The following is a 10,965-nucleotide window of genomic DNA, read 5'->3' as shown; positions in this document are numbered from 1 at the left end:
GACAAAAAACTTCGTAGAATATGTGGGAGCCAATATGAGCATCCAGGTTCCGCTATTGGTTATTGACCGGAGTCGTGTCTCGGTCATGTCTACATAGTTCTCGAACCCGCAGGGTCCGCACGCTTAAAGTTCTGTGACGATCGGTATTATGCATTTATGTGATTTGATGTACCGAAGGTAGTTCGGAGTCCCGGATGAGATCGGGGACATGACGAGGAGTCTCGAAATGGTCGAGACGTAAAGATCAATATATTGGACAACTATATTCGGACATCGGAAAGGTTCCGAGTGATTCGGGTATTTTTCGGGGTACATGGGAGTTACGGGAATACGAGGAAGAAGTAATGGGCCTCATGGGCCAAGTGGTGGAAGAGAGGAGGCAGGGCGCTCGGCCCCCCTAGCCCAAACCGAATTGGACTAGGGGGCCGGCCCCCCTTTCCTCCTTTTCCTCCCTCTCCTTCCTTCTCCCTCTCCTCCTTCCTTTCCTCCTCCTAGTAGGAGTAGGAAAGGGGAGTCCTACTCCTACCAGGAGGATGACTCCTCCTCCTGGCGCGCCCTACAGGGGCCGGCCGGCCTCCCCCCTTGCTCCTTTATATACGGGGGCAGGGGGCACCCTAGAACACATAGGTTGATCTGTTGATCTCTCTCAGCCGTGTGCGGTGCCCCCCTCCACCATATTCCACCTCGGTCATATCGTAGCGGTGCTTAGGCGAAGCCCTGCGTCGGTAGCAACATCATCACCGTCATCACACCGTCGTGCTGACGGAACTCTCCCGTGAAGCTCTGCTGGATAGGAGTTCGCGGGACGTCGTCGAGCTGAACATGTGCTGAACTCGGAGGTGCCGTACGTTCGGTACTTGGATCGGTCGGATCGTGAAGACGTACGACTACATAACCGCGTTGTGCTAACGCTTCCGCTTTCGGTCTACGAGGGTTCGTGGACAACACTCTCCCCTCTCGTTGCTATGCATCACCATGATCTTGCGTGTGCGTAGGAATTTTTTTTTGAAATTGCTACGTTCCCCAACAAGTGGTTCATGCGAGGTCCTTTTTTCACGAGCGCTCGTTGACCTACCCGCGTGGCGCGTTGACCCACGCCATGTCGAGGGCCCAATCGCCAGGCGAGAAAAATACACCGGAGGTCCTAAAAGCTTCTCGCCAGTGTCACTTTAGTCCTACATCTTTAAAAATGCATGTTTAGATCCTAATTTTATAGTAAGTGGTTCACACGAGGTCCTTTTTTGCACGATCTTTCGCTGACCTGCTTGGGTGACGCGTTGACCCAGGCCACGTCAACTTAGAGGCAATTGTGGTTGCTCCTTTTTTTTTACGGAAAGCCCCTTGTAACCCTCCCTCTTGACATTTCCCAACCCCTACCGAATCTCTCTCTCTCTTTCTTTCTCTCTCTCTCTCTCTCGTGCCCACACCGTCGCCATGGCTGGGGCAGCAAGGTCCTCGGCAAAGAAATGAGTGACGAAGAGGAGTGTTGCAGCAGCGTCGGCAACGCTGCCTCCTCCACATGCTCCTACTGCCTAACCCCAAATCGAAGCAAGCGATTTGAGGAAACTAATAAAATAGTGCAAATCGAACTAAATCAATGCCTACAGCTAGTGATTGTGGCAGATAGAGGAAATCACATAGCTACGGGACGATAACGGCGAAAAAATAGGATTTTTTGCAATGTTCCTCATCTGCTAATGACCCTAAATGGACGTGGCATGGGTCAACATGCAACCAAGCAGGTCTGTGAATGATTGTGCGAAAAAGGATGTTGGGTGAGCCACTTACTGTAGAATTAGGACCTAAACGTGCAGGTTGAAAGAAGTAGGACTAAAGTGACACTGCTCAGAAACTTTTAGGACCACCAATGTATTTTTCTTGCCAGCCGGTTGGGCCCTCTGTCGACGTGGCATGGGTAACGCGCTCGAAGTTGAGGACGCCTCTTCTCCATGGCACACAGACCCCGAGGGGCTGCCGCAGCAGATGACACCCGACACCTTCGCGCTACCCGCACGGCCAGGGAGGCAGCCCACCTGCACCCGCCGCCGCCGCCCGCCGCACAGGCCATGTCGCGCACCGCCACCCAGGGCCGCCGCCCCGGAAGCCAAGGCCCTTCACACGGGGTGGATCCACCGGGATCCCCGCAGCCACCTTCATCGGAGCCTCGCGGGCGTGCCGATGGGCTCCTCTAGCGACAGTGAAGGGGTGAGGAAGGGAGGGAAAGGGGCTAAATGCAGCGGCTAGGGTTGTCCCCCGAGTTGCCTCAGAGGAGACGATGCGGGGGGGGGAGGGGGGGGGTGTTTTTAGGGGATCGGTTAAAAATGCCCTAGTGACGGCGTAGTACGGGGTTGACGAGGACGCGTGGATGAAGCATGCAATGGGGAACGCAATCGCATAGGACGGGGTCGGTGCAGTTGGCGGCGAGATTAGGGAGGTGCGTGAGGCAAGAGATACGAAGTGGGGAGGGTCGGAGCCTCGGAAGGATATTCGTGCGGGAGATTTTGGAGGGGGTTATGGGCGACCAATGCGGGTCATTACGAATGACATGATTGTTTTAAAGGGCGACCGGATAAGAGGTATCTTGACCGTGAGATTCAACCAGAATTGACGGACGCTGATAGGTCTGATAACTGCTTTTTATCAGACCATTGATGGAAGAGAGTGTTTCCCTTATTTATTACATGCAGTAGTCGACGAATACACTGTCGTTAAACAGACTTATTATTACAGGCCGCCGCAACCCGTAAAGTGCGGCAGCCTGCTAAACCCGAGCCGCTTCTTCTCCATGTCGAAGTCGAGCACGAAGTCCTCCATCTGGGCCCCTCCGAGGATCACCGCCGGCGCCCTGCCGTCGCCGGCCTCCACCCCCTTCATCTCCACGAACGCAACGCACGCCGTCCCCGGCTTGACGTCCACCATCGAGTTCTTCCCGGTCATCGTCCAGGTGTCACTCCCGCCATCGAGCGCCAGCTGGACGTTGGGCACCGAGTACCCGCCGAGGTTGTTGCCCAGCGTCTTCGTGTCGTAGCACACCCCGAACGGCGCCACAGGCTCCACTGCGCGCGCCACGGGCGCTCCGTTGGCATGCTGCGCCGCCAGGGCCTTGGTGAACGCGTCCACCAACGGGCGGTACACGTCGCGGCGGAGCACGGCGTAGGGCAGCCTCGTGCTGAGCATCACGCCGCCGGTGGCGAGCGCGCCCTCCGATACGGGGACGCGGGTGTCCCCCACTTCGATGAACCTGGCCGAGATATAGTGTGCGGGGCTGCCGCCCTTGGTGACGAGCGGCGTGTACGGCATCGACTGCGTGAATTGCGGCCACGGGAGCGGGCCGCCGCCGAAGATGGCCACGCCAGGGCCGCCGGTGGGGAGGCAGAGGAGGAACCTTTTGGCGACCTTCTGCGCGGACGCCACCTGCGCCGGCAGCGCCAGGCCGGAGTCCGCGAGCCCGGCCACGCCCGTGGAGCCCCGGGGCAGCGACGCCAGGAGCTTGCTCGGCGCGCAGGCCGCCAGGACCCCCACGTTCACCTTGCTCACCGGCTTGCTCCCATCGGTGGTGTTGGCTGCGAACCTGGTGTGGAAGAGGCTCCCGGCGGCGCACGCGCCGGTGACCGGGTTGTACGGGTACGCCGTGCACGGCTTGTCGTGCGTGTCGCTGCCGCAGCTGGGCGCTGGGCAGCCCGGGGCGGGGTAGGCGTTGGCGAGGAGGCAGGTGGGGCTGCTGCACGGGATCTCCGCCGGCGGCTGGCCGCCCTCGCACGTGGACCAGACGAGCGGGCCGGCGACGTCGAGGACGAGGCTGGCGCCGTCGTGGAAGGGGATTGTGTAGAGGGAGGTGGCGGGGTCCTTGGTCACCGGAGCGAGCACCGGAAGGCTTTGGCACGACGGCAGCGCCACGAGCGAGGCGGCCAGGACGAGCAGGAGCACTGGTGGCATCTTTCTTGCACAGATGGAGGAGCGTGGAATTGTTTTGTGAGTGTGGAAGTGGAGGATGTCCGGATCGACGCATGTGCGTCTCATTATATAGCGTGGGTTGTGGACAGGAGCAAGTGCGATCTCTGCACACCGGATTCACTGGCGACCCTACGCGGGAAGATATGCGTAGACAAACCATGCCGACCCTACAGCTTGGATGGTACTGCTACCGCTCTGCCGCAAAAATGGACTACTCGCGACCACGTGTGTGGAGTCTACTACCGACAAGATTGTTCTTTCTCGCTTCCTTTTTTTATTTTTGGTTTTCTCGCCGCTTCCTATGTGCGGCGACCGAGCAAAAGCAGGGCCACCAGAAATTGACCACTATCACTTCTCTCCTGCTGCGAGTAAAATTTGGTGGGCCACCGACTAGGGAAACCTTACAACATTCTCACACGTCTTCTTTTGTGTTGTTCGTATAACAAAGGCAGTAAAAATAGTGCAGCTATTTCGAGTATGTTTGTGTATATGGAAAAGTAGACTAACTCATTGCAACGAAAACTATTAAAAAATGCTCGCATGTTTAGTTGGCCACTCCTTTTCCTTTCTTTTTTGTAGTTTCTTTTTCTGTTCTTTTATTTTCTTATTCTAACTGGTTTGTACTTTATTTCTTTTCTTATTTCTTGCGTTTTGTTTTTGCTTTTATTTTTTTCTCATTATATACGATGAACATTATTTTCACATAAAACAAATATTTTGTAATGTAGGCTTAATTGTTTAATATGTGATGAACATTTTATATATAGTGAACTTTTGTAATGTATGATGAGCTTTTTTTGTAACCTATGGTGAACTTTTCTTTTACAAGGTGAATTTTTTCTTAATGTATGGTGAACTTCTAATAATATATGCTCAACATTTTTAATAGACACAGATTTTTTTTACCAGACAGCCAACAAATTTCTGAATTTTTTTTAAAATAAAAAAGTATGAGAAAAACATCAAGTAGCTAGTTAAAAATCGCTCACGCGGAGCTTTTCATAATTGGGCCCGCTCAATGTCGCCCGGTTCCGGTATCAGGTGCACTGCTTGACGCCCAGTCGGCGTCGAATTTCTCGAACATCAGGTGTCTCATGGATAGAATTTTTTTTAGGGCAGATATGGATCTGCAGCCATGCCAGGTTATCAGCCCATCATCCGAACAAAAGTAGATGCAAATATTTCCAATTTATACAAAAAATATTTCAAGTAGATACAAATATTTCCAATTTATGCGAAAAATGTAAGATGTGCATGGAAAAACTATGAAAAGAGGTCGTGTGTTTAGTTTGCCACTCTTTTTTTTGTAGTTTCTATTTTTTTTTTCTACTAACTGGGTTGTATTTTATTTCATTTCGTTTTTTCTTTTGGTTATTTTTCTTTATATACAATGAACATTATTTTAATATTAAACAAACATGTTTAAGTGTAGGCTGAATTTTAAATGTTCATCTTTATTAATAGTGTTTTAGTGTAGACTGAGCTTTTTTAACATACGTTGAACCTTTTATTTTAAAAGGTGAACTTTTTTAATGTAGCTGAACTTTTTTAACATACGTAGCTGAACTTTTTTTTAATACACACAAAACTATTTGAAGCACGCAGCCAACAAATTTCTGAAAAGCAATCGTAAAGAAAAAAACATAAGAGCAAAATAGCAAACAGCTAGTTCAAAAAAAAAATCGCTCAAGTGGAGCTCTTCAAAATTGGGCCGGCCTATTGGCGCTCGGTTCAGGTATCACGTGCACTGCTTGCCGCCGGTGGGCGTCGAATTTCTCCAACATGATGAGGTCTCTATGGATAGATATGGATCTGCATGGCACGCTAGGTTAGCCGCCTATCATCCGAAGAAAAGTAGATACAAATAATTCCTATTTATACACAATTTATTTACAAATATTTTCAATTTATACGAAAAATGTAAGATGTGCATGAAAAAATTAGACATGTGTAAATAAAAAAAGATAAAGAAACACAGAAAATCAATACCAAAATAAAAGCGCTGAAAACAGACCTAGAAAGTAGTGAAAGTCCGCATAGAAAACCAAACACAAAGAAAACACACAAAAAGAATAAAAGGAAAAAGAAAAACACAAGAAACCACAAAAAAATGATAAAAGAAACACATAAAACAAAAAAAACACTGGAAGATTCTAAAACTGTTTTATCTGCCATCCTAGTAAAAGAACAAGCCCTCTATATCAAACGAGGCCTTAGGGAGTTCAATCATGTAGCGCATGAATTGGCAAAATGGGCTAGGTTTGCCCCTCCTAGTCTTTGGGTAGACTCCGCTCCAAAGGACTTGATTCCTCTACTTGTATGCGTCAATTGTCATGAATCCAAATTCCACATGAAACAACGTGCAGAGCTTCTCTTTCTATGCGCGGAGAGATCTGGATCCAAGCAGAGTTTCTTCTATAGTTTGATGATCGATCATTTGACCATAATTATCACTATGGCATGGAGTGCCACACCATCAGTTAGCTAGATCCACTATGTACGCCACCCGGATCAATAAACTAGTGCATATCATCGCGGACTCATCGCTCTAGCTCATGGCTCCGTCGTGTGGCAGCCATCAACGAGAATCCCGGCACGCTCATCGGGTCTACTCTCTAACTTCCACTTCCAGCGAAAAACTTGGTTAGAAAACCAGCAAACATTATCTCTCACGTACACACTATCGATCTAGTCACCGTGCTCTGCGCGCGGTATATAACAAGCTAACAATGGCACCTCGATCGACCACAACACAGCACTGCCCAGTCCAAATTTCAAAATGTGGCAAACGAAAGACCTCATCCTCGTCGCCGTCTCGCTCTGTGTGCTTGCGAGCACGGTGGCGGGCGACGGCGGCGGCAGGCCCCTGGTGACGGCCGTCACAAGGGACGCCGCCACCTCCCTCTACACCATCCCCGTCAAGTCCGGCAGCCCGCTGGTCCTCGACCTCTCCGGCCCCATGGTCTGGTCCACCTGCGACGACGGCGCCTCCCACGACACGCTCGAGTGCAACAGCATCGACTGCATGCGCGCGCACCGCTTCCACCCGCCCAACTGCCAGCATACCGGCTACGGCATGCCCGACCCCGGCAACCCCTACCGCTGCAAGTGCACCGCGCACCCGCACAACCCCGTCTCGGGCGGCACCGCGTCAGCGGACATGACGCGCGTCACGCTCTCCGCCAACGCCACCGACGGCAGGAACCCTTTGGGCCCGGTGTCGTTCACCGCCGTGACGTCCTGCGCGCCGGACTCCCTGTTAGCGGGGCTGCCGGCGGGGGCCGTCGGCGTCGCGGGGCTCGCACGCTCCGGCCTCGCGTTCCCCGCTCAGGTCGCGCGTACGCAGGGCGTCGCCAACTCGTTCGCGCTCTGCCTCGGGAACCGCGAACGCGACGGCGTCGCCATCTTCGGCGGGGGCCCGCTCTTCGCGGCGAACGGGCGGTCCATCACGGAGATGCTGGGCGGCGACACCCCGCTCCGCAAGCACGGGGAATCCCCCGGCTACTACGTCTCGGCCAGCCGGGGCGTCTTCGTCGACGGAGTGAAGGTGCCCCTGGACACGTACGCACCGCTCACCATTGGCTTCTCCACGACGACCCCGTACGCGCTGGTACGCCGCGACGTGTACCGCCCGCTCATCGACGCGTTCGACCAGGCCATGGAACGCGACGGTGCGATTACCGCCGGAGCGAGGGTCCCCTCCCCGGCCGGGTCGCCGTTCGAGCTGTGCTACAACTCTTCGAGGCTGTCACTGACGCGGTTCGGCTACTTCGTGCCGACGGTTGGCTTTGGGCTGGAGGGCGGCTCGGGCTGGGCGGTGCAGGGCATCAACTCCATGGCGCTGGTGATCGGACGCCCGACGGCGTGCTTCGGTTTCGTGGAGATGAAGGAGGGGGACAAGGCCGGCTATGGCGGCGGTCCGGCGCCGGCGGTGGTGCTCGGAGGGTTGCAGATGGAGGAGAACCTTGTGGTGTTCAACGAGGAGAAGCAGACGATGGCCTTCACCGGGCAGATCAACGGCAGAGGGCTCTTCTGCAGCAACTTCAATTTTACCGTGCCCGCCTAGTGGTTGGTCTTAGTTACACGCATGGATCTAGTGTTGCTTGGTCAAAGTTTGTGATCGTGTCGTGTGGATTTCGGATTTCCTTGCATCTATTATTTCGACTGTTAAAAAAGCTTATTTATTTTCAAATAATAAGTGTCACACGTGTGACGAACAAACACCCTGCATCAAATATCACAGTACAGTACAGGAGCGCACACACGTCTTTTTTTCTTTTAAAAAAGGAGGTTAACAAAGTAAAGGTGATCATGGTTGAATCATTACAAAATATGAAATAAATACATAGATTACTAAGTCGATTATTTTCGCAACAATGCCAAGAAGGAATAGGCACCCTTACTCCCAGGGATGGAGTTGGAGCTCAAGTCAGCGTGACATGGCGTTAAAAATTTCAAACAACATTGTACTATATATATGTATCTTCCGTAACTTCTAGTGTAGATTATCCTACATGATAAGAAAAGATGGATAAATTCAGAAGATACCAATCAATGGGCTAACTATAAGGTTGAAAGAAAGAATAAAGTTACTTGGAAAAGATGTCTTGGATTTCTTAATTACTTTATAGTAGATTCACTTCCTTGATTATTTTTGACCTTTTTCATTTCTTCTATTTAAAGATAACAAATAAGAGCATCACTAATGTTAGTTGTACGCACGTATACGGTGGTGGCGCGCGTGATACCGAGATGTGGCCGTATAAATGTGTCTTTATATGGCTCTGCCGACACATAAAAACGTATAGAATGGATTATATATCAGAACCTAGAATTGTGCTTTCACAAAATCAAGTTTACTACTCTGGTGGTGATGAATCCGAAACCTTGAGAACGACTTCATTACTCAAACGTCATCTCACTTGGCCTGGTTCCTTGTTATTACTATTTTTATCTTCTTGTCATGTTTAGTTAGGGCATGTACAACAGTTCAGACAACCGCTGTCTATAATATTATTCCACGTCACTTATAACAAAACTACAGACATATTCTACAACAGGGTGTTTTTTGTCTATCTATAACACTACCGACTCCAAAAAAAAGAAACACCCAACGGCTACAAAATTACGTTACCCAACTTAAATCCCATTGTTTTGCTAGTTTGTTAACCAGTCACGAGGCCCACGACTTGTATTCTGCTAGTTTGCTACCGGCCACGAGGCCCACGATCCCACCACATGCGACACGCTCCATACAAAGGGAAAAAGATCGCCGGTAAGTAGCGATTTGCACGGCAACAGACCGTCGTTATTTCTGCAGACGGACTCCCTGGTTTTCCTGTTCTCTTTCTTCCACGTCATTTATGTTCCTATGTGTCATATGCTACAGACAGCTGACTGTACACCATTGTACATGCCCTTAAATCCGCTTCATACTGCAACAAAACTACTCATGTAAACAAAAGACCACAACAGTTGGTCCAAAAAGGAATTTCATTTGTCTCATCGACTGCACATGGTTTGCACTGAGAACAAGAACCGGTCAATTTTGTCCAAAAGGGTACAACTGAAACTCAGTTTTGGCCTTTGGGGGGGATAGGACCCCCCCCCCCCCCCCCAATCGAGTCCTCCACCACTGTCTGTAGGGAGATCTGTCCCAGTTGTGTTGCTCACTGGTTTCGAGCATAACCGTTATAATATCGGTTTTCTACCGATTTCAATTGGTTTTAATTTTTCTTTTCTTTTTCCATACAACATGGATATTTTTATTTTGAGCAAACATTAAAAAATTGTGAATATTTTTAAAGAGTTGTTAACAATTCTTTATTTAAAGTTTGTGAACATTTTTTGAAATTTAATGAATACTTTTAATTTTTTGTGAAAAAATTTCAATGCGTGGTTGCATGGTATTTTCCATGTTAAGAGAAATATTTTAAGGATTTATCTAGGGCACATCTAGTTATTACACATTTAAGTGATTCAATCAAGCATAAAGAAAAAGAAAAAAAAGAAAATACCCACACGAATCTCCATGTAAGATCAATGACATAGAACTTAGATGTGCAATACTTATGGCACACCTAGATGCGCTTTAGCAAAACTGATATTTTAATGAGGACCACCAATTTAGTACTATATATATCATATAGGACGAGTATTCCTTTTAATACAATAGCAAGATATATACATTGGTTGAGTTGTATCGAAATACACATATAAGGTGTAAGTTATTGGAATATGTAATCCATGAATACTTCGATTTTAGAATTCCAGGTGAGTGGTTTTGTGACAACCAGAGATAACATGACGAGTCTCATAGGATCCAAACCTTTGTCTCCGAAAAGTCCAACGCAGTTTCGTAGCATTTGAACCCTGGTCTCTAGAGATAACCAACATGTACAAATTGGCCAAGTAACCTACTCACTTTACTACAATTATTGTCGAATAATCGAAAACTAAACTATTTGACCTTATACTACTGGATTGGAATAAAAAACTATTTTATGTTTTCCTTCATGGGATTTGCTAGTGCATTATCGGCGTTGCACTTCATGTGACAAGTTAAGCTGGTGCTCTCCCTATGCTGCTGACTTTAGGGCAGACCATGAATCTTCAAACCTAGATGGAGTTTTGGTATGGTTTGTTAGGTTTTGGAGTCCGCATGCCTGTAGGCTGGGCGGTGAAGCTGATAAAACAATGCAATAAGTATCTCTAGCCCCGCCCCATCGTGTGATGTTGGTTCCGACGTCGTCGTGGTGAGGATGGTGAGGGCTGGTTTCCACATATTCGACTTGTGAGGCTGTTGGGGAGAAGCGTTAACTCTTCTGCATCGGTTCCCCTGCGATGGAGGCTTTAGTGTCAGACTTGGAGTTGAGTATCGTAGTACAATCTTGACCTAGTCTAGGTGGATGGTCCATGCTTTATATAATCGTCGTTGGCACCTCCTGGCAACGTTCGATTAATTCCTATCTGCAATTGGAATGGCTATTTGTTCCAGGATATGAAATATAT

At 49.3% G+C, this 10,965-nt stretch overlaps 2 protein-coding genes across 2 annotated transcripts; one reads left to right on the top strand and one right to left on the bottom strand.

The window, feature by feature from the left end:
• Window positions 1-2,648: 2,648 nt before the first annotated feature.
• On the bottom strand, window positions 2,649-4,005 carry LOC123075533 (chitinase CLP). Its single transcript, XM_044498117.1, has one exon. It carries the CDS (start codon window positions 3,934-3,936, stop codon window positions 2,725-2,727), a length of 1,212 nt encoding a protein of 403 aa, XP_044354052.1. The 5' UTR covers window positions 3,937-4,005; the 3' UTR covers window positions 2,649-2,724.
• A 2,690-nt stretch (window positions 4,006-6,695) lies between these two features.
• On the top strand, window positions 6,696-8,314 carry LOC123075531 (chitinase CLP). The gene has a single exon (XM_044498115.1). The coding sequence runs from the start codon at window positions 6,734-6,736 to the stop codon at window positions 8,018-8,020; it is 1,287 nt and encodes a 428-aa protein (XP_044354050.1). The 5' UTR covers window positions 6,696-6,733; the 3' UTR covers window positions 8,021-8,314.
• Window positions 8,315-10,965: the final 2,651 nt, after the last annotated feature.

Source organism: Triticum aestivum, chromosome 3D (genome assembly GCF_018294505.1).
Source record: "Triticum aestivum cultivar Chinese Spring chromosome 3D, IWGSC CS RefSeq v2.1, whole genome shotgun sequence".
NCBI classification, from domain to species: Eukaryota; Viridiplantae; Streptophyta; class Magnoliopsida; order Poales; family Poaceae; genus Triticum; species Triticum aestivum.
Note: the sequence above shows the minus strand (reverse complement) of the source record. Positions and strands in the feature narration are given on the sequence as shown.

Bases quoted from the DNA above. Each gene is read 5' to 3' on its own strand.
- LOC123075533 (XM_044498117.1), bottom strand. From the start codon at position 3,936: ATGCCACCAGTGCTCCTGCTCGTCCTGGCCGCCTCGCTCGTGGCGCTG.
- LOC123075531 (XM_044498115.1), top strand. From the start codon at position 6,734: ATGTGGCAAACGAAAGACCTCATCCTCGTCGCCGTCTCGCTCTGTGTG.